This window comes from Panicum virgatum, chromosome 9K (assembly GCF_016808335.1).
Source record: "Panicum virgatum strain AP13 chromosome 9K, P.virgatum_v5, whole genome shotgun sequence".
Lineage (NCBI taxonomy): Eukaryota > Viridiplantae > Streptophyta > Magnoliopsida > Poales > Poaceae > Panicum > Panicum virgatum.
Window position 1 is genome coordinate 50,820,192 of NC_053144.1, and position 22,901 is coordinate 50,843,092.

The window sequence follows — 22,901 nt, forward strand, 5'->3', positions numbered from 1 at the left end:
ACGACCTCTTCTCTCGCACGATGGGCTTCACCATGGCAGATCCACCGAGTATAATTTTCCACAAACCCATTTCTGATAATGTGTTTACCCATACTGAGTTGTGATTGATGTATTCTATTTTCACACTTGCTACATGGACACGGCATTCTACTCTGTCCTCTATCAAATGCCTTTTTCAAGAAGCCATTGACCTTTAGAGCAAACTCAACATACTCTTGCTCGCTCTACCAGCCCTTGTACATCCACTCACGGTCATCCATCCTTTGCCATGTGAGGAAGTGATTTAAAAATCAATACCAACTACACGATGTCTAGCATGCTCTAATAAGTGAAGATAGGTCCTAAACCCATCCGAAGATGTGTAGCTGTGGTTAGTTTCCATACTCTACTACTATCCGAGACAGAATTTCGGCAGCACCTCCCCGCTGTTCTCCAAATACACGTCCCGACAGGGAGATTGTGTATCCAGAGAACAACAAAGAGATGATACCGATACTCTATCTCGAATCATAGTAGAGCATGGAAACTAACCACATCAACACATCCTCGGACTGTCCCAAAAACGGGGACAATTCGAAACACATACGGTTCCATATATGCAAAGAGCTACATATTTCGAACCGTATCTCTTTCGAACGGGAGACGCCTAGGTTACGTGAAGCACAAACAAGATAAGTAAATAAAAGTCTGTGATGACTCACCTAACTGTCCCGCAAAGTGACGAGTCAACAATGGTGCCACAACCTCTCCTAAAAAAACAACTACATAGTATCAATAATTGAACATTTCAGTTTGAAATTCTGCAAACATAAAACAGCACAGTGGTCGACAACTAACAAACATGCCTCAGATATGTTCCCTTTCATTTGACCTTGAACTTGAAGCATAAGAAACCTAAAATAAATTCATGACCGCCATTAAACCATGTGACACATCCAGCCCAATCTTAACATCATCGCATCCGAGTTGTTGCTTGGGCATGGATGTGTCACATGGTTTCATGACAACCATGATAAGCATATCCATAGAACAGAAATAACACAGTTCGACTAACACTCATGCTCAAGCTCAAAGTCAATATATATAGCATATATCATCATAGGCAATACAATTTTCTACAAGCTTAATCAAGAAGTCAACAAGATTATTTAGGTCTTTAAAGCTATCATCTTTTCTCAAGTCATCAATATAGTTATCAAGTGATGCTTGTCTCTATGCCATCTTGTTCTACATGACAAGAATTAAATAGAAAAATATCTGTAGCTCAAGATCGGGACAGAGGTTCGTGCCCTCTCAAAGCCCATAGCCTGATGCAACAGCACAATACCATATCTTGGGCGAAACTAGCATTTAACACTGCACATTTGCTGGTTAAAGGGACATTAAGCAAACTCATCTCAGGAATGAATACTGACGAGCTACAACATGTAGATATGTTATCAAGTTCAGGCATCGCATGCCACAGAAATATATCACAGATAAAACCTAGTGTATCTCTTCCAGCACTCGGTTTGCATTCACTCTTAGTATTCTTTAATGTAAATTGGTGTGATATATTTCTAAATTTATGATGTATTTATTATATTGGGCTAGAGACAAACCACGAGGTGCGGACGGCGGAGGCGGGGCCGGCCTCGGGGGCGGCGTCGGGCCCGAGAGCAGGTCGGGCGCGCGGCCGCGGCGGGGGCCGGCCTAGGCGCGCGGAGGAGGATGGGGCCGCGGCGGACGGCGGAGGCGGGGCCGGCGTCGGAGCGCCCTCGGGGCGTGGCGGCGGCGCCGGCCGGCCTCGGCGCTCCAAGGAGGAGGACGGGGCGGTGGACCGCGGGTGGCACGCCGAGGGGGAGGGAGCGCAGCAGAGCGGAGCGGGAAGCCGGCGGCGGGGGCGGCGCGGGCGGTGGTGGACGGGGGCGGCGGACGGGCCCGAGAGCAGGCCGGGCGCGCGGCCGCGGCGGGGGCCGGCCTGGGCGCGCGGAGGAGGATGGGGCCGCGGCGGACGGCGGAGGTGGGGCCGGCGTCGGAGCGGCCTCGGGGCGTGGTTGCCCCGGACCAGGCCGGGCGTGGCGGCGGCGCCGGCCGGCCTCGGCGCTCCAAGGAGGAGGACGGGGCGGTGGACCGCGGGTGGCGCGCCGAGGGGGAGGGAGCGGGGCGGAGCGGAGCGGGAAGCCGGCGGCGGGGGCGGCGCGGGCAGCGGTGGACGGGGGCTGCGTGTGTGTGTGACAATTGGGGGCGCGCGGACGGGGGTGGCGCGGCTAAGTCCTGAACGCCGCTTTCGCCGTGTGCCAAGATCCGGGACACACTGCGAAGCCTGACTTCGCCGTATGTTTCGGTTTAGGCACATGACGAAATGTTTTTGCAGTGAATAATTTAATGTTCAAAATTTGATATTGAACTTTTCAAAAAACAACTAAATCTAAACACTCAAATTGTTTATATGGCCTCAATAAATTTGATGAGTTTTTTAACTAATTCCATTCTATTGTTTCATGTCATAATTAATCACATTTTACTTATGCCAATTATAGTAGTTTCTTTGCAATTAAAATATTAAAAATACCAAATGGAGCCGAAAAAATTTGAAATTTCAACATAACTAAATCATTATCGCATATTGTCTATATAAAAATTTTGAACGTCAAACTGAAATTTTTCTATCATAACATGTACAAACTTAACCTTCTCTACTTCTTCTCTCGGAAACTTCTTCGGGAAACTCTCGGTTTGTAAGCATCATCATGACAAAATGTTCGTATCGTGCTCAAATTTTTACCATACATTCGGCGTATGATAGCATGAAGTTCGGGAAAATATCATAATTTTCTGACATCGTTCAAATTTTACATAATTCAAAAACTATTTGCCACCATGATCGTCGTAATGTTTCATTACCACAATCTTTGAAATTTTGTTTCAACTACTACACAAACTCTAACACTACAGTCAATATTATGAATATCATTTTTTTCAAAAAAATTTCCTATTATTTAATACCCTTTGGAATTATATTAGATTTACACGAAATAAAATAATAAATTGAAATAAATTAGTTTAATACAACTAATATATCTATAAAAATCTCATATTCAAACATAGAGTACCAAACAAATTATGAAGAGTGTAGAAAAAATTTGGAAGCAAAAACATGATTTTTTTTCGTGTTCGCCGTGTGCTCAACTAAGGCACACGGCAAACATAATCTTTGCCGTGTGCCTAGAGCCAGGCGCACGGCAAAGGTCTATGTGTTGCCGTGTGCCAGCGTGGACACACGGCGAATAGGGACTGGCGTGACGTCCGTCCGAGTGTTGACGACAGCCGGGGAGTTCGCCGTGTGTCAACCGACTGGCACACGGCAAACAATAACGGCCGTGAGGCCCCCTGACGGGCAGAAGGGTGTGCCCCGCACGTGATCCATGTTCGCCGTGTGCCTACTGGCTGACACACGGCGAAGATCAAGGTTTGCCGTGTGCTGGCCCTTGGCACACGGCGAAGAGTAAGGTTTCCCGTGTGTTTTTTCTTTGCCGTGTGCCCGAAATAATGCGCACGGCGAAGATTCTGGCACACGGCAAAATACCGTTTTCCGGTAGTGACCGCAGAACGTAAGTAAAAGGGTATTGCAGATTGGATGCATCCTGATTCCTATTGTGGTCACATCTGCACGAGTAGAGCTCACTTTTGTTGTGCCCCGGGTGAATTCTGCACGTTTGCCATGCCGATCGATTGGTGTATGCGCTGGTCCAAGAAAACGAGCTCACTGCATGCCAGGAAACCCTATCAGCTCCACGACTCCTTGGTACATGAACTGACAGAAACTATTCCTCATTTCCTCCTCTTGTAGCCTAGGTGGACTAAATTAAAGAACTGCTCCTTCTGCATTGCATTATTGCAATGTCTTCTTGCTGCTGTTTTTCCATTGAGGGCAGCCAGGCTACAAATTCAGGCATGATGACATACACGAACTTAACGCCTTGAATTCTGCAAAAGGTGTCAAAAACTGCAAGATTGAACATGCGATTCTGCTGGTGGTGTTGGAGCTAGAAGGCTGTGCTTGGGGGACCGGTGATGCTAGCAGATCTGAGGGCACGCATCACTGTTAGGCAGCTACACTGCATACTCATCGCTGGCTGTATTGCTTGTGGCGTGGTCACGATATAGTATCTCTCAATCGGTTTGCACTCGCCTCTATGTGTTTGTCCGCCTCGATTCATGACGATTCCCTACTCCCCGCTCTTACCAACACTATAAATTGTTTTAACAAATACGGGTGCCTCCGTTTCTTTTCCTTTTCTCTAATAATGATACATTTTTTTTTCCATATCAATGAACCCATATAGCTTCAAGGAATAACGTTTTACCGTGTCATCATTGCAGCTTTGCAAAATCCCTCCCTTACTTTCATGTCATTGCAGCTTTGCAAAATCCCTCCCTTACTTTCATGTCATTGCAGTTTTGCAGAATCCCTCCCTTGCTTTTAGGAGATAATTCCCGACAAGCCACTAGAGGAGCTCCAAATTCCTTATCTACCATTGAAAAGGTTACAGTTCCTGTTGTGCCATCGTTTCATCTATCTTTTTGTTTCCCTGGGCACCATCGTCGTCTGATTTCACTGAAACGGCAACTAAAAGAATTTTGCTATACCCATTTTGCCCCATCTTCTACCCTGCGCACGTTGCTCTCTGCTTTTCCGTGCGAGTTGCATTGCCTCCTCATCTTCCCCTGTCTTCCCCCACCCAATCTGATCCAATCTCTTCTCTTCTCTTCTCTTCTCTTCTCTTCTCTTCCAGTCACGTGGGCTTCAAGCCGCTAGAGCTGAGGCTCATCGTGAGCAGTAGATTCCTAAGCCTGTCAGACCTAGGCTCCTCTACGGCCGCCTCTTCCAGCACCAGCCGGGGCGGAGGCGAGGAGGCATGGAAGGAGAGATGGCAGCCTCTCCTCCTACTCAGACACTTGCATCGCAGCGAGATTCAATTTGGTGGTGGAATGGGAGTCGTCTTTGCGGGCGAGATTGGGGCTAGGAGGGTCAGGCCGTCAGGGAGATCGAGCAAGCGGACGCAAAGGACAAGTCAGCACCATATGGATGGCGGTGGAACCGGTGGCCACTATAGGGCATGCAGCACGCTACCGTGCGTACTCGACACGGCGGGGATGTAGGGTTAGCGGCATAACGCCCATGAATTTGACATGTGGGGACAAGGAAAAACGTGACTCTTCCAACAGCCATTTTCATGATAGAAGTGGTGAGGAAGGAACAAATTTTTTTTTGAAGTGATGGCATGGGTGGGCAGAACAACTTTCTCAATGGCACGGGAGGCATCTCCATTTGTTTCAGTGGCCTCTAGGTTATTACAAAAACCTTAAATGATGCATGCTCACTACTATTGTCAGGGAACAGCTCCTCCTTGCCATCAAATACCACCACAATCAGCCCAGCGTTGCCTGTTGATTAGGGCTTTGGGATAAGGGTTGCTAGGTGGATCCGTGGGTGGCGACCCTTAGATCTTAGACGGAGGGCGTGGGGGCGGCGGTGGCTATACGCCGCCGACAGTGATGGCAGGCTGCCCGACGACTAGGGCACCGCTGGTCAGGATGAGGTAGGATAACTAGTGGCCCGTGTCGATGGTGGAGGTGGCGAATGTTGGAGAAGTGCTAAAGGACACGTGGATGGTTGACATGTGGTTTGGTCACCGGTGGGAGTGCGGCAATAGCCGTGCGTGGTGTCATCAGCCGCGGTGGGAGGCGGGCCGTGGGGTGGTTGTAGGGGGTAGAGTTGTGGAGCTGGAAGCCGAAAAAAGAAGAACAAGCTGGAAAAAATATGAAGCGATAAAATAAAGATGAAGAAGAAAGAGATAAGAAAAAAAGATGGGAAGGTCAAATGAGGCCCGCCGCTCAGAAACAGAGCCCTTGCACACGAGGATACACATGTCGTTGACACAATGATGGATGCAGTGAAATTCTGTTAATAACAATGCATGTCAAATAAGATGAACGGGAATGGTCTAGACTCTAGAACATTTTTTTTAGATAAAGGGATGATCAGGCGGCCTTAACACTCTCAAGATAGTGTCTACAGTCAAGAGAGATTTGACCCTCAAGTTATATAAGAGTTCTTAGACTCTAAAATCTCAAACGAGAGAAGAACAATAATATGGATTTCTGCTATCACTAAAAAGTAAAAACTAGTATTCGAGCTTGATTTTGATTTTGACCGAAAGAATCACCAAATTTTATGGAGGCATGGCACGATCTTGTGCATATGTTGCAGGGAGGCGACGGAGAGACAAGTAGAGAAGAATCGCTGCCATGCATGTTAGGCTGTGTGTTTAGTTCGCGAAAAAATTTGGATTTTAGTACTGTAGCACATTTCATTGTTATTTGACAATTAATATCTAATTACGGACTAATTAGGTTTAAAAGATTCGTCTCTTATGAAACAGTTATATTGTGTAATTAATTATTTTTAACTATATTTAATGATTCATACATGTGTCTAAAGATTCGATGTGACGGATAGTGTAGAATTTTTTTTTGAGACAGGACCTTGCATTATCGCCTTATTTCCTGCCCCGCCTGCTATTTTCCGGGGGCGGGGGAGGCGGACACGGGCACGTTCGCCGTCGTCTCCCGGCCGCTAGTAGCCAGCTCGCACGAGAGCGACCGCCATGCATGCATCTTCCCCCCGATCCGACGGCGACATCTTCCCAAGGCTCGATCATCCGTGTGCGTACACGCGTCGGCGCGTCGCACAAACGAGTGCGCGACGACGACACAACGGACAACGCCGCATCGTGCGCGCGCATGCAGCGCAGACGTAGTGCCCGCGGCCTTGCATGTGCGCTTGCTCTTGCATTGCCGTCGACCAACGAGCAAGTCTGTTGCTGCTAGCTGGTGGAGCGTAGCCGTCGTGCGTGTCATCATCGTCATCATATTCATGTCCCAATCCACCACGCTCTATATATCGATCCCACCACCTCCTTTTGCTGCCGTTGGTAATCAATTCTCTTGCTAATATACATGGTTTATTACAAATGCATTATTGCACAAAAATATAGTTATATCTGAAAAAAATTGTCATCATTGTATGATGAGATTCAAGCGTCCGAGTGATTTGTAATCGATAATTTATTGATGTTGTTATATTTTTCTGTAAACTTAGTTAAAGTTAAATAAACTTGATTAGAATTAGTAGTCCTCTAGATGGGCACACTCGACGGCGACGGCGGCCGGCGTACATACGCACAGCCCGGGGCATTCGATCAGCACACTCGACGGCGACGGGCGACCGCCATCCTCCTCTGATGGCGACGGCGGCCGACGTACGTATAGCTGCAAATAGGCCCCGCCTTACGGGGAAAAAAAAGGGTGTTTGGATAAAGCTGATGGTACTGTACGTAGTCGTACTCTCCATGCGCAATCAATGATCAGTAGATACAGAGACGACGTACGTGCCCATTCGACGACGACGGCACATATGCATGCACGCGGGATTGCGCGCGGCGCACCGTACGTATATACGTACGTACGCGCTCCGTCTACGTACACATGCACGTCCTTACGTGTGCCTTCAACATACAGATCGATTCGCTCATTTTTAAAGTGAAAAAAAACGTCAGGGAAAAATTAACAAGGCTACCAAGTACCAAGATATCACGCTTTCTTTGGTTGAGTTTCTGAGGCCTTGGATAATTAATTAGCCACTTGATTATTATCTTTGTCAAAGTTGCAAGATCTCTCCCATGAGAGTTGACATCAGCCTCACCACGCAGATGCAAGAACTCCCCCAATATGGTGGACTGAGACAAATTCCAACATCCTTTGCACCTAGCGTGGCGAGGCTACCAAATTAAAGCCCAGCAAGCAGACCAAACTAAACTGACCCGAAAACTTGTCTCAAATACGCTAACTTGGCCGAGCATGAAGTCTATATGGGCCTAAACTACCAACTGGGCCTCGACTCACCGTGTCTGTGGAAGGGAGCGTGGGCTGCAGTTTCTGTTGTTTGGAGCAACATTTCAGTCCAGCCCAAACATTCCCCCACTTTCCAACAACCACCCACCACCTCGCAAAAGAAACCCCCCCCTCCGGGTCTGATCTGGTGTGGTGTCCCTCCATTTCCCGGGGACCCTGTTCCCAGCCCCGTCCGATCCGACTCCACCCCCCACCGCCACCGGCGGCAGATCTAGATCGGAGCCAGCCAGCCAGCCGGCCGGCGCCGTCCGCCTCCGCCCCGGCGATCTCCGACCCGAGATGGAGGCCGTCCCCGCCGCGGAGGCCCTCGACGGGCACAAGGACCGGTTCGATCTCGGGGTCTTCGTCGGCGACCTCGCCCTCGACGAGGAACTCACCAGGTACGCACGGTCGCGCCGCGTGCTTCTCCCCATCCCTTCTATGGTTCTGCGATTCTGAAGCTTGCTCCCCCTGTTCCACCGCTGCTAGTGACGATGAGTCCCTGGAGGGGCTGCAGCAGGAGCTCGACGACTGCAAGGATGACCAGGTATCCGCCTTCTGCTGCTACAGCAGAGCTCATGATTTTCTGCGCGATGCTATGCAGTAGCTTACGCCTTGCTGCGACCTTGGAGCAGCAGGGTGCATTGCTGCCCTTTTGAGCTTGCCGCGATGTTTGGGTGGCGAGATGCTGTATGTACACTCTTGCTGATCACTGTTGTTCTTTTTATGGGTATGAGCAGGAGGTCGCGAACATCCTGGCCAACGGCATCAAGCTGCGCGAGTACACAAAAGGCGTCGAGAATAACATACGCCAAGTCGAGCTGGATTCCATACAGGTCATTACTCTGGCAGATGTTATCTGTTCCTAGTTAAGAATCCATGTCAGTTATGATGGACAATCATTGTTCTAGTCATATAGGACTAAGTACGGTACGTGTCGAAGTCTGTAATTTCAACCGCGTTAGTGAATAATGTTATGTTGAACTGGTAAGGCCATTCTCTTCAACTAAATTTTATTTTGAATCACCAAATGGTAGCTCAGGACTACTGAAGTTATGTGGAGAACATGGACTTATGATTCTTAAAGTTTCTTAACGCTGCTGCAAAATTAATTAGTATTGGTTTACTGTCTTGACATTTGATTCAAGGAATGCTACCTTTCTTTTTTCTTTTTTTTGTAGGATTACATTAAGGAGAGTGAAAATCTAGTTTCGCTGCATGATCAAATTCGCGATTGTGACAATATTTTGTCCCAAATGGAAACGGTTCTGACTGGATTCCAGGTAATTACAGATGCCTATTTGTTGTGGCAGTACTATATGAGATATCCCCTAACATGCTGGATAACCAAGCGAGTAGCTATACACAACATGTTATTAAACTGGCAATGTGCGGGCTTTTTTTATTGTTGTTAGTAGCAGTTCAATTCATTGTCTAAGCTTGCCAGGGTGTGTTTACTGTTAGGTACATGACAATTTACCAAGGGTACGTCCCTTTAAATTTTATGTCCATTTGTAGTTATAACACATATGGAGCTATGCGCACCATGTTCTACATTTATCTGCTGCATTCCAATTTCCATGTGTTATCCAAGGATTCTAATTTCAATTTATATGATCCACTTAACAACTTCAATTATCATAACTTGAGTACACACCATTTCTGGCTTATAGTGGTTCATGACTTATAATTTAGTTTAAATGTAATGGACAACACTCTCTGTAAAGGCTGGTTCATGCTTTTTCTGATCCTCTTTATTTGTTCACCTTTAGATAAAAATAATGGATCCTCCTTTTCTTTACTAAGTCATATTGCAATCTTTTGACTTCTGTGGTAGACAGAAATTGGTTCCATAAGTTCAGAGATAAAGGTCCTTCAGGAGAAATCTATGGACATGGGATTAAAGCTGAAAAATCGTAAGGTCTGGTTCACTTCATATATTGTATCTTTCATTTGTAGATTTGATTTTCCGTTAGTTTATTAAGGTTTCTTTTATAATGTTGTCCATCTTGCATGTTTTATGGTTACCTATGTATCCCCTTAGCTGGCATTCCTGTCTGATCTCTGTGCATTCAAGTGGCATGGCTAGGGAGATTGTCGTTTATATAATCGTTCTTATAAGGTGTTAAGTGAGCGGAGGTGGCACTGCCATGTGTAACACCATTTTGCTCTTTAGATCAACTATCAAATCTTATTAGAGGTGACATGCTATAAACTATATGAAGCAATGGTTCCCTTTGAAACATTCACGTGCAGTCACTATCCTCTGAACCGTTAGAAATTACTTCATTTTGGAAATGATTCACAGTATTACTTGCTTTTACGCATTATATTTCTCTATTCTTCATGTTCAGTTGCCTTTATGATTCTTATGTTGACTATTATCTTTCGGAAAACAAACTGCAGGCTGCAGAGTCTAAATTGTCAAAATTTGTCGAGGATATAATCGTACCTCCAAGAATGATTGACATAATTGTTGATGGAGAGGTGATTATTTACATCTTTCATTGTGGCAGCTTTCAACATTACTGTCTTTTTGTTTATTTATACAGCTGTGATATAGTTTAATATACCGAACGATCGGTCCTCTCTGGACTTACTACCATTTATTTGCAACTAAAAAAACGAAACTCTCTGCTATTTTGGTTACTATGTTTAACAATGAGATTTCTTCTATTTTGTATCTTTGCTTCTTTGAGAATCCTACGGATTGCTGTTGATGTAATCTGGTATATCCTACCTTACATGATATTTCTGTTTTTGTAATATTCCTTCCACTGTTGCATATATTGGTTTGCTCAATCTTTGACTATTGCTTTTGCTCAAACTTTAGGTGCTATTTACCTATTTCAAAGACTGCTTTTGTTAGTTTTGACATATCAAAAGTCACATGAGTTTACTGTGTTGTTATACCAGCATGGCCTGTTTGCAGTTGAAGCACCGTTCATGGTTCTTCTATGGATTTCTGAAAATGCTTTATTCAACAATCATGCAGGTCAATGATGAATATATGAAAACACTTGAGACTCTAAGCAAAAAAATCAAGTTCATTGATGCTGATCCTATGGTTAAATCATCCAAGGCTTTAAAAGATGTTCAGCCTGAGGTTGAGAGACTACGGCAGAAAGCTGTCTCAAAGGTCTGGAAAACAATTGACATCCTTCTATGGCTTCCTTTGTCCATGTTTTCATCAATGTGATGTGACTATCAGAGATAACATGTCTTACCCCTGTTGATTCACAAATAACATCCTTGTGAACTGACTTGATTATATGCTACTCACAGGATGTATGTAATGAAATATTAGGCCGTCTTGAAAAGGGATCAAACTTATTAGCACTGCAGTAATTTATGAATTTGGAAACACATGTCACTGAAATTGCTCCTGGGGCCAGTGGCACAGCTGTTAGTTGCAACATGCAATCTTTTTGAAGTGTCAGGAACTTTCAATCAGTATGCGCCAGTGATGATGTACACTGGACTGTTAGACTGTTGCATCACACATTGCTAGAGTGAGATGTGAATGTTTTGTCTAGTAGATTTTGATGACAGATGACAGACCTAATTGATTACTAAGGAGAGTGTTATTTTATAAGCCATACTAGATTGACAATTATGAATTGACATGAAATTTTTACATCTCAGCCGTGATAGAACCTGTGTTTGACCTTTTGCTCACTGATTTTAATTTGTAGTCAATCCAATAGTACTAGGCTAGAACGCAGTTATTAATGCATCCATAACCTTTCTTGCAGATTTTTGAGTTTGTCATCCAAAAGTTCTATGCCTTGAGAAAACCCAAAACTAATATTCAGATTCTACAGCAGAGTGTTCTTCTTAAATACAAGTATGTCATACTTTCTTATCACATACCTATTTGGCTTGTTGTTTCTACTTCAATACTTGTCTTGCTGCCTGTGCTTCAGTGCAAAGTTTTGTGAACTAAATTGTGGTTTCAGTATATTAATTTATGGCTTGTGATGGACTTATTAAAAATTCATCTGTTCTACATAATCATCAACAGCACAAAATTTAGTCTGATTCATCCATTTGTCGTATATAATCCTACTAAAGTAGGTGCAAGTGGACAAAGTTACCATATCATTCCTAAGATAATGGAAAATAACGTGTACATGTAGATTACATGTACTGAGATACCCGAAATGCCTCAAGGATATTTGTAGGGACATTAAAATGACAATGGTATAAGATAGTAGTTTGAATTTGAAGATTGCATCAAAGGCACATTATATGGTGGATTGGTGGCGATAGTGTGTGTGTGCATATACCTATTGAAAAGCCATATTGGTATGTTCAGTAACCATATAGGTTGTCACAAGTGATGTTTTACTCATGCAGTATATTGTACTAAAGCTGAACAGATAGCTTGTCAACGGATTACACTGCTCAGGTTTGAAAGTTAAATGCCTAAACTTCTGTTAATCTCCAAAGAGCTAACCAAGGGCATTTGAAGGGTAGATCTTGTTGTCTATCTGGTGAATAAAAATGTACGAGTGGCAACACTTTGTTGACAATCAAATACAAATTAAATTATGTGCGAGTGTTAGTAGACCTTTACTGACTGCAAATGATTTTTTTAAAATATTGCATATGCCTATGTGGTTATATCTTTTTTGCTGTATCCTTTTGTGTTGTTGCTCACTTTTGGCCATCACCATCTCCGCTGCAGATACACAATAATTTTCCTTAAGGAACATGCTAAGGAGATATATGCAGAAGTTCGTGCGGCATATATTGATACCATGAATAAGGTGAGCGTGGTATTTTTCCAAGAAATCCCTAGCCACATCAATGTTAGCAATAATCTTGTCATTAGTTCATATGCATGTTTATTATTGTTATCTTGCATGTAGCAATAAGTACGTGTAGTCCTCATCATAGCAGTAGTAGAGCCAATACATCAAGGAGTGCCTGGCATGTGAAATGAGCGGGCAGTCTTGAACTAGAAAGCATGCGCGGCTAGAGTCATGCCATGCGAAACGGTAAGTTCATGTGTGTGTGAGTTACTATGGGATGTAGAGGATACATAAGATCATTAGGAGCTAGCTAGATGTGCATGTGCACGTGTGCGGTGCCTGAGATGCAGTCCGGGTCAATGGCCGTGAAGTGAATTTGTGGCAGGAGAATAGGTCCTAGTGACTGTACTCTGCATGGCTATCTGCATGTCGTTATGCATGCAAGGAGGTGCGGTGTGAGACTCGCTAGCCATGGCTGTTAGCTAGGTGAGTGGTTAGTATTTGCTTGGTCATGAGTGGGTCATCGTTGGTCTATATGTACTCAGTTCCATTCATTTGTAAAACAAGAGAGAAGGCAACAATGTGTGTGTTTTGCTTCTCTGTATTATTCCTTGTCTCTGGTGTGTATGTGCGTGAGGCACCATTTCTGTGAGAGATAGGAATGGAATTGAGTGATTCAGTTCCAACAATCAACACTAACAATGTGATCTGAACCGCTCCAAAAAAAAACAATGTGATCTGAATCAGTACCACAGACCAATGTTAACACCCCTGTCCGACTATGTACGGAAGTGTTGTCAGTGGAGCATGCGCCTTGTATTAAAGCGGCAGTAGGCAGTGTGGACTGTGGAGGTTTCCACATAATGCTTGTGGCTCCAAAAAGGTAGCGATTACTAATGCCTGATGGTTCAGACACTATAATACTAGTGAGCAGAGACAGCCAAGGGAGTTGCAATGTGCTTCAATGGACTCCTCCACATGGGGGTCATGATTTACCACTTTATTCAGTTTGGGTCTTTGGGACTGGAGCATTAGCTTCTGTTCCTGCTGTAATTTGCTTCTTTTGGGTTTTGGCTCCTTTGGCGCCAACCTTCATATACGTCAAACTCTTCTCTTAATTCTGCATGAAACTATTTAACTCTGCTAGCATGTGGGAGAAAAGAGAACCACATAAAACCTATACATGTGTGCATGACCATATTCTATTTGTTATCTTGACATTTTTTGTTTTTACTACTACTACTACTACCACCTATTTTCAGGTACTAAGTGCACATTTTCGTGCGTACATACAAGCACTAGAGAAACTACAGATGGACATAGCTACTTCCACCGACTTACTTGGTGTTGAAACCAGAAGTACAGGCTTCCTTTTCTCCATTGGAAAAGAATCTCTGAAAACCCGTTCTTCAGTGTTTGCTTTGGGTGAACGAATAAACATATTGAAGGTAATTTACTTACTGACACTTTCATTCATATTATGTTTAGAATCTTGAAGTTCATTAGTGGTCATCATGTCATGGGAGGTAAACTGGGTGGTAGTTGTTATAGGATGGGTAGGAACTAATCAGAAGTTCAGAACTTACACACTAACAAGCCTTTAGATTAGTGGCCAAAGCTTGCCAATAAAAGTCTAGCATCTGCCAGCAGAGCTTAACCCATTATGCTGAGACCAAACATTTTTGTATCTATACTTTCTAGTTCCTCAGCTTGCCTGTACTTGCACTTGTATCCATGGAATAATAGCAACTGTAAATTGTAACAAAGAAACTGTTATAAATTTGAGATACCAAACTTTTTGTTCCTTTACTAGAACGTGGCCTTGCATTTTGTTCTTTACCTTTTAGACTATCTATTGTTCCTGAAGGATTTATTCTCTCAAACTGCCAAGTGGCAACTATAGTGGTGTAAAATTTGTTTTGCGCTTTCTGGTATCAGGAAATTGATCAGCCAGCATTGATACCTCATATAGCTGAAGCAAAGTCACAGAAATACCCATATGAAGTTCTTTTCAGAAGCTTGCAGAAACTTCTTATTGACACAGCCACTTCTGAGTAAGCTTTGCTTTGCCTTCTAGTTCCCTCTTTATCATAATAAAAGAGTGGCAGCGTGACATATATGAACAAACTGTAGGTACCTGTTCACTGATGATTTCTTCGGCGAAGAATCTATATTCCATGATATATTTGCAGGTTTTCATCCTACTTTTCATCAAGTTTGTTTCACATTTTTTTGTATCTTGTGTTGTAATCTTATCAGATATAGTGCTAACCCGTATTTGAATCCTAGCATTGCCCTACCATGTGCATTTGCAGCATTGCCCTACAAATCATGCCCTATTTTTAAGTTTCATATCACACATACATCCAATGAGTTAGAAAAATGAAACCATTATTATTTGCATCATTAATGTGTTCTCTCAGCTACAAATTCATTAAGCCCAGTTTCTTATTCTCATCATCATAATATGGTGTTTCCATCAAGGAGCTCCTTAGGGTCTTCCTAAATTCTGTCATTAACCTTTCATTAACATTACCATCTTTGCCATTCTGCTGGATGAAAATGATTTGTGCTTGAAGTGGTTACTGTTTTCCCCTTTAGGACCAATTCAAGTGGTTGATGAACATTTCAATGCTGTACTCCTGAACTGTTATGATGCAATCGGAATAATGCTTATGATCAGAATAATTCATCAGCACCAGGTAAACTTTGATTTTCCTTATGATGGAACATCTAGTAGTTATGACATATCTATACATGTTTTTGGAATAAACCTCAGGACACTGGTGATTTGTGTTCTTCCATTGGTGTGACTTCTGATTGATGTTTGGTACAAACCGCACAATATTCTTTTTGCACTAGCTACAGCTGGCTAAGTATGTCGTTGGACTACTATAGAAATGTGACACATGCATGCTCATATCTGGATTTTATAAACTATGTTGTTAGAAAACTATGGAAATGTGATACTGGTTCACCCATTCGATTTCTTTGTTGTTTTGACCCAGTTTCGGGCAGTAGTTTACAAAAATTTTATGTTTACTGTATTGTCTTGAACCCAGCTGTGTGGGTTTTCTCTGTAAACTGGTGACAATCAACAACTTTTTGTATGTTTTTTGTTGTTTTATTTTAAAAAAGTATAAACAGTATATTTAGTTGCAAGTTTTTTAGCTCTCTTCCAGTGCATAAACTGATGGACATAGCGGGACTAGACTTTACTAAATCTATTGGAATGGGTATCTTGTGCAGCTCATCATGTTCAGACGGCGAATCCCATGTTTGGACTCTTACCTAGACAAGGTCTGTTCTGATTGGTTCTTAGCTCCTGAAAAACTTATAAGCCGTGGTGGCATGAGAGTCTTTCTTCTGCTCCCTTTCCATTATTTTGAATCACTGAGCTCAATTTATGGATGATGGACAGGTTAATATGTCACTCTGGCCTCGGTTCAAGATGGTGTTTGACTTGCATTTGAACAGCTTGCGAAATGCAAATATTAAGACACTTTGGGAGGATGATGTCCATCCACACTATGTCACAAGGAGATATGCTGAATTTACAGCTTCTCTAGTTCATCTCAATGTTGAACATGGGGATGGTCAGGTTTGTTGATCACAAACTTTTCACTATTTTCTTATTTTTCTTTTTCAAACACATGCCATGCCACTAGTTGACCATTTTTATAGTTCATGGAAATTACAAAAATTGGCTTCTATCTGCAGCTTGATCTTAATTTGGAGCGATTGCGGATGGCTATTGAGGACTTGCTTGTTAAGTTGGCTAAGATGTTCAGTAAACCGAAGCAGCAAACTATTTTCTTGATAAATAATTATGATTTAACAATTGCCATTTTGAAGGTAGCCATTCTCCAACTAATTTTAAGTGCTGGTGTTTTATGTTGTAACTTTTCAATACAAATCTATAAAATAACCACCGCCTCATTCAATCTGATGTTTGTCAAAAAGGAGGCTGGAACAGAGGGAGGGAAGGCACAACTCCACTTCGAGGAGGTTCTTAAGAGCAACATTGCAATTTATGTGGTATGCTATATTGCTATTGTATAGATTGGACTATGTTTCTGTATGGCAGTGGCCTAGCTAGGATTTAGAGCAATGGTGGTTCATCTAGATGTATTGGGCCAAAATATAGGGTGGTCCATGTATGCAATCTTTATGATGTTAGGATAGGAAGCACATCTGCTGTAGTATTAACCATGTGCCACAAATCCTAGGTGGTCCATGGTCCACAGTGCCACCTAGCCAGCTCTGCCTGTGCTGTATGGCCAGCAAAATACCACCCATCACATTTTTTAAGCCTTTTGGTTTCTTAAGCTTGTTGCCGGAACTGCCAGAGTTCAACTAAACACACAAATATAGTTGGGGGTGTTAGGTTCTTATATGATTGCCAAGTGCCAAGTGTTCATGACAGACTGAAAGTGAAAGATGCTAGTTCTGCATAGAGTAAGCAAAGGATAAGCCTATTGACTTCCATTACAGATTGGCAACACACCAGCATGCTTGTTGTTTGATGACACATGACAGTGACATTAGAGGAAGCTGCAGTTTGTCACTGTTTGAGGGCTTATCCAACATACATGTCATGTCCATTTCTTGTGCGCATTAATACGCTAGCATTTTCTAAGAAGTCCCACTGAAGTTTCTTGATACGATGCATGCATATTTCTGCAGGAAGAGTTGCTCCAGGAGCATTTCAGTGACCTGATCAGATTTGTCAAAACTCGTCCTGGTAAGTGAAGATGTCTCCGAACATTAAACCCTTTTGCTTTTGTACCCTGAAATGACACCTCAAATCTTGCCTGAACATTACCAGCGGATGAAACGGCTACGAGTTCAGAGAAAGTCAGCATTTCTGAAGTTGAACCGCTGGTAAAGGATTTCGCTAGCCGGTATAAGGCTGCGATTGAGCTGATGCACAAAGATGTGATCACGTCTTTCAGCAACTTCCTGTGCGGGATGGAGATCCTGAGGGCAGCGCTCGCCCAGCTCCTGCTGTACTACACCAGGCTCACCGAGTGTGTCAAGAGGATCAATGGAGGCTCTGCTCTGAACAAGGACCTGGTGTCCATATCCTCCATCCTGTTCGAGATCAAGAAGTATTCTAGGACCTTTTAGTTGCTTCACCCCCTTCCATGTACACTTAGACGACTAGTTAAGGGGTGGCGGTGTAGTGTAATGGCAAGCTGGCATGTGCTACTGCAGATGAAACAAGAGCAATTTGTTGTGATTTGTAGCTCCGTCGGTGTTATTTGGCCGTTGGCCCCTACCCTTTTCCAGCACAGAACCGTGGCCTTAATGCTGTTGTTATATTATAGTGTATACGCTCGAGATATGTATCAAATGTTACTGCTTAATGTAATTCTCTTACAAGAATGGTGATTTTGTGGTCTGTTTAGGACCTGTTTGGATCTGATTCACACAATTTAATTAAAAGAATTCCAGATTTCTTACTCAATCACATCTGACAGTGGTGAAATTCCGTTGTTTGTCGCCTACATAACAGATTGGCAGAACAAACAAGGGCCATGCTGATAACTACAGTGAATGACTGGGTATTGTATACTTCATAATACTTGTATGGAAACCGTCCCTATCTCCTTGGAGCTGTTTCAATATGAATCTTAAATTCCATATTCCTAGAAAACCCTCCAGCCTCCATGAATTTCTGAAAATAAAAAGGAGGCTAGTATGCATCGCTGGATATTTTTGTTAAATATCTACGCGTTAAATATTTGCAAAAGCATCACGCGTTTCCGATAGTAGCCGGCACCAGGCAGAGGCAGGGAGTGAGCGTCTTAGGGTGCGTTTGGTTGGAGAGTGAGGTAGGATTGGTTGGAGAGTGAGGTAGGATGGAACCATTCCATTCCAGATTTTATGGATTGGATGATTCTATACTACGTGTTTGGTTGGAGGAATGGAGCGGTTCCATTTTTTGTTTGGTTGGAGGAACGAGCGTGGAACTGACATTACTCCGTGAAAGCACCGTTAGTGGGCCCCGTCTGTCAGTAGCCCAGTCTTCTTCCTCTCTTCCCAGTTGCCTCGGCCATGGCTCCTCCTCTCTGCACCACCGGTCTCCCTCCCTCGCGCCGCGCAGCCTCGCCCTCCTGCCCCCAGCACCGCCCGCGCTTCACCCCAGCGGCGCGCACGCGCTCCATCCCCGCCCCTACACGAGCTCCCGCCCGAGCTCTGCTCCCGCGACGACGGTGCTTCGCCTTCGCGCCGTGCTCCGCCTCCAGTGGCCCGGCGGTCCGAGCTCCGCCTCCGCCCTGGCCCGAGCTCGGCCTCCGCCCCGCCTCCACCTCCGCGCCAGCCTCAACCCCCACCTGAGCTTCGCCTCCGCGCGGAGCTCGGCCACCACCCGAGCTCGTCCCTGTGCGCGCGGACGGGAAGAGACGGCGTGAAACAGGAGCGAGCTCGTCCGGTGGATTTTGCTGAACGAGTTCATCCCGAATCTAGAGCGAATATTCGCTCGGAGGAATCGCTCCACTCCTACGCTCGCGAAGCAAACAAGGGATGGGACGGCTCCATCCCCGGCCGCTCCTGAACCAAACGCATCCTTAGGGCGTGATTGGTTTCCCGGATGCAGCGCAACCAGGCCCCCTTCATGCGACTTGCTCGTGATTGGTTGCCCGGACCGATGCTTGGACCTGGCTCTCGCGATGCAAAAAGCCTGTGGCAGCCTGGCTCAGCAGATACGAGGGAAACGAGCGTTTCCCCGCAGCCTGGCTCGCGCGGGCGCAACAAGAGCTCAGGCACGTAGAAAAATCTGTCCGACACACGTGCATCCACCCATCCAATCACTTTCTCCTCTCAGCCTGGCTACAAAGAACCGGCCAACCAAACTAGCTTATCTCGCATGCATCGGGCCTGGCCAACCGTGGCCTGGCTCCCTCATGCGATGCGAGCCAGGTTCACTCGAGAAAGTGAACCAATCGGACCCTTATTCACGCGGACACCCCGTGCCATCTCGACCGTCGATGGCGAGATCGGACGGCCTGATGGGGGCTGGGCCCACGCACTGCGCGGCGCTGGGCCCATCTGCCCCCTCTATACAAACCAGCCGCTGGCCTCCCGTCGAGCGCAGAAGCGAGAGCAGGAGCAGCGCCACTCCCCCACCGGACACCGACCCCGCCTACCCCGCCGCCGCCGCCCGCGCTCGATCTCCTCGCCGCTGCCTCTCGGTAAGCGCCCCCCTCCCCTCCCTCGCCCCAGTGTAGCCTCGATCCGCCCTGTCGGTTCCCTGATCTGCGCCGTGAGCGGCCGAATCTGCCCCGCAAAATGGAAGATCCCCTCCATTTCTGTCTCGCCGGCGTCCGCTGCTGGTCGGCGGGCGCGGATCTATGGACCCTTTAGGAACCAGCGTCGTCGATCCGTAGGGCGTCCCTGGCTCCGGGCGGTAGCGCCGGTGTGTTTTAGATTCTTTGGAGGAAGATGCGGCTTAGATTCTTCGGAGAAAGGTGTAGATCCGTCAGGCATTGTGGTCTATGATGGATGATCTGGTCGATTTGTTTCGCTTCTTTGTTTTGCTGAATTGCGTAGGTGATCAGATCACTGGATACGTTCACATATGCGACTTTAAGTCATGGATTTGGTGATCCTTGTTGACTAGTGAAATGCTGGCATTTAGGTTCTTTTCTGCTGTTATTGTACAAGACCTTTCATATATGATATACCAAGTAGAGATACTTGAAGGCTTTTTTCCTGTACTGCTTTCTGAATCTGGTTAGTGTTAGGTTTGGTTCTACCTCTTTCTATTTTCTGCACAAGCATGTAACGTTTTAGGAACTAGTGTCTCTGTCTGACTAAATGTTTTTGAGAACTTGTCTGGGCGATGGGGTTTGATTCAAAAATAGATAAGATTAGTACTGACCATCGATGGCAGATCTGGATTTTTTTTTTCTATTTTTCACTGTCTGCTTGCATTTGCAGTGCTGAAAATTTAACCGAGTACATCCTGTCAAAATAAGTCTTCTTTGTTTCGATTTGCTCTTGGGAAAATGTTATCCATATCAAGTGTCTCTATGGCAGATAAAAACAAATATGATTTTCCCAATATTTACTTGGAGTATCAAAAATTAAATTGAATTGTACTTTTGTTTTAGTTTGCACATTGTGTGTTGGAATCATGCTTGACACCTGATTTGCATCTTTGTACAGTTTCTCATTTCAACAAGCAAGATGAGTCGTGGTGGTAGTGCCGGTGGTGGTCAAAGTCAACTGGGTTACCTCTTTGGAAGCGGTGAGGCCCCAAAGCCAGCAGTGGCACCAGCTGCACCAGCCACAAGTGCTCCTCCTGCAGAGAAACCAGCTCCTGCAAAGCCTGATGTGACTAAGCAGATCCCTGCAGGGGTCACCAGCCAAACCAACAACTATCACCGGGCTGATGGGCAGAACACTGGCAACTTCCTTACGGTATGCTGGTTTCCTTCTTTTTCACATGAAGACCTTTTTAGTATATGCATTTACCATTGCCTCTCATCCATTTATATTCTTAGCATGGAAGTCTATGTAGCACTGTCACGTGATATACTTGAGGTAATGAAAGTTTGGACTATCAATCGCGACTCGTAAGGCACATAACACTTTGTCATCAACACTAAATGCTAATGTCTTATTCGGTCTTTGCTCTCTGTTATCTGCACATAGAAATGTTTAGTTTGCAAACTCTTTCATATGAATTTCTAGTTTCGAAATTGCAATAGGATTCAGAAGTTGACATGCTCTAGATTGAGGGCATGACTGCATTTCATGTCCGTTGATTGTCCTTTGCAAACAGCTCAACTAGACAACTATATATGTTTAGTGTCTGCATCCTTGCATTGCCCAATCCGATTCTGCATCATGGCAGAATTGTGGAATGTTTGGTTGAGCAAGTTCTCTTCATTTAGTTTTATTGAAAGGCATCATAGTGTTACTGTTAACCAACATGTTGTTTACCATCGTTTTCTGCTCACTAGCATACAACTTTACTGTACATAACCACTCCCCAGAGGCCAGAACTTGTTTCTTCATTTACCATTACGCATGCTATGTTGCTGAATCATTGCAAACTCTTAAACTGGGTTAACTAACCTGGTGTGCTCAAATGACTTGCAGGACCGTCCTTCGACCAAGGTCCACGCTGCTCCCGGTGGAGGCTCTTCCCTGGACTACCTGTTTGGTGGGAAGTGATGCTGATGGTGGTGGCGCTCGCCAAGTTACCCTCCGCCTCCATCACTATCCGAAGCTATCCCCCGCCCGCCGCTTTAGCATTATCTGAACCGTGAACAACCGTTGTTGTCGTTCCATGTGTGTACCCCCCGTGCTGTGTGCGTACCGAATGATTTTCTCTCTGGCAAACCTCCCTGTCCAGCGTGGGGACGTAAGCTGTTGCTAAATTTCAGGGCAAATCGTATGCCCGAACCTTCGCCATAAGTCTGTCTGTGCTTGGCTCCTTGCACCCGGTGTCTTGTTTCGTTTGCATCCTGTGGGTCATGGTTGCTGCCCGCATATTAGGCGGCATACTGTTTCGCTCCCTAAAGTTTTAGTCCCTGTCAAATCATTGAGAATTTTTATCATTTAGGAGTATTAAATAAAATCTGTTTACAAAATATTCTACACATATAGATGCTATATCTCGAGATGAATGGATTGTCTCGTGAATTAGTGTCCATCTCTGCAATTAATTTTGTAATCAGATTTTATTTAGTACTCCTAAATATAAAAATTTCTGTTTGCATCTCGAACATTTTTTCAGAGCTTTGAAGAGTCGCCGGAAAGAGAAAAGCTGCATGCGAAAAGGCTACTCGTATTACCGGTCGTTTAGGATTTTTTAGGAATGCAGCAGTTAGTTGGGCCGGCGGGCGGCGGCCGCTCGCCTAGCGCAGCTCAGCTCCGGTCCCCGGCGGGCGGCGCAAGTACCGCGCGTGCAGTGTACTAGAGGTAGGTGCCGCCGCCGCCGCGCGCGCGGCGCATCCCGTCGCTTCCTTTTCCGGCGGCGCCGACAGGCTTTACGCCGGCTGGTCGCTCGCCTGTCCGGGGCCCACGGCCAAGCGCCGCGCCGCGAGGGGGTGGAAGACGAAGCGAGAGTTACTGCTGCCGGTCGGTATTTTGTTGGTAACGGCTGGTGACCAGCTACAGCTAGTATACGCGTCCTAGCTGGCAGCGGTTATTAGACATAGCCCCCGTAGCTGCTGCTGCCGCTGCATCCAC

At 45.1% G+C, this 22,901-nt stretch overlaps 2 protein-coding genes and 1 long non-coding RNA gene across 6 annotated transcripts; all 3 read left to right on the forward strand.

Annotated features, from left to right (window-relative positions):
- Positions 1 to 8,087: 8,087 nt before the first annotated feature.
- Positions 8,088 to 18,165, forward strand: LOC120652047 (vacuolar protein sorting-associated protein 52 A-like). Of its 4 annotated transcripts, none has more exons than XM_039929742.1 (19): positions 8,089 to 8,339; positions 8,428 to 8,485; positions 8,679 to 8,774; positions 9,120 to 9,221; positions 9,780 to 9,859; positions 10,345 to 10,425; positions 10,934 to 11,077; positions 11,694 to 11,785; positions 12,629 to 12,710; positions 13,958 to 14,143; positions 14,634 to 14,749; positions 14,829 to 14,887; positions 15,297 to 15,397; positions 15,945 to 15,995; positions 16,117 to 16,296; positions 16,416 to 16,550; positions 16,659 to 16,733; positions 17,382 to 17,439; positions 17,524 to 18,114. In XM_039929742.1, the coding sequence occupies exons 5-19, from the start codon at positions 9,827 to 9,829 to the stop codon at positions 17,823 to 17,825; spliced, it is 1,695 nt and encodes a 564-aa protein (XP_039785676.1). In that variant the 5' UTR covers positions 8,089 to 8,339; positions 8,428 to 8,485; positions 8,679 to 8,774; positions 9,120 to 9,221; positions 9,780 to 9,826; the 3' UTR covers positions 17,826 to 18,114. The 4 variants fall into 4 exon arrangements, with proteins under 4 accessions (XP_039785673.1, XP_039785676.1, XP_039785674.1 ...); XM_039929740.1 differs by having other exon boundaries at positions 8,095 to 8,339; positions 9,776 to 9,859; positions 17,524 to 18,165; XM_039929739.1 differs by having other exon boundaries at positions 8,088 to 8,339; positions 9,776 to 9,859; positions 16,416 to 16,733.
- On the forward strand, positions 12,823 to 13,424 carry LOC120652048. Its single transcript, XR_005666425.1, has 2 exons — positions 12,823 to 12,951; positions 12,991 to 13,424. It is a non-coding gene; the product is annotated as an uncharacterized LOC120652048 (long non-coding RNA).
- Positions 18,166 to 19,672: 1,507 nt separating the features above from the next.
- LOC120652049 (protein SPIRAL1-like 1) lies at positions 19,673 to 22,149 on the forward strand. The gene is made up of 3 exons (XM_039929743.1): positions 19,673 to 19,891; positions 20,868 to 21,122; positions 21,807 to 22,149. Exons 1-3 carry the CDS (start codon positions 19,688 to 19,690, stop codon positions 21,879 to 21,881), a joined length of 534 nt encoding a protein of 177 aa, XP_039785677.1. The 5' UTR covers positions 19,673 to 19,687; the 3' UTR covers positions 21,882 to 22,149.
- Positions 22,150 to 22,901: the final 752 nt, after the last annotated feature.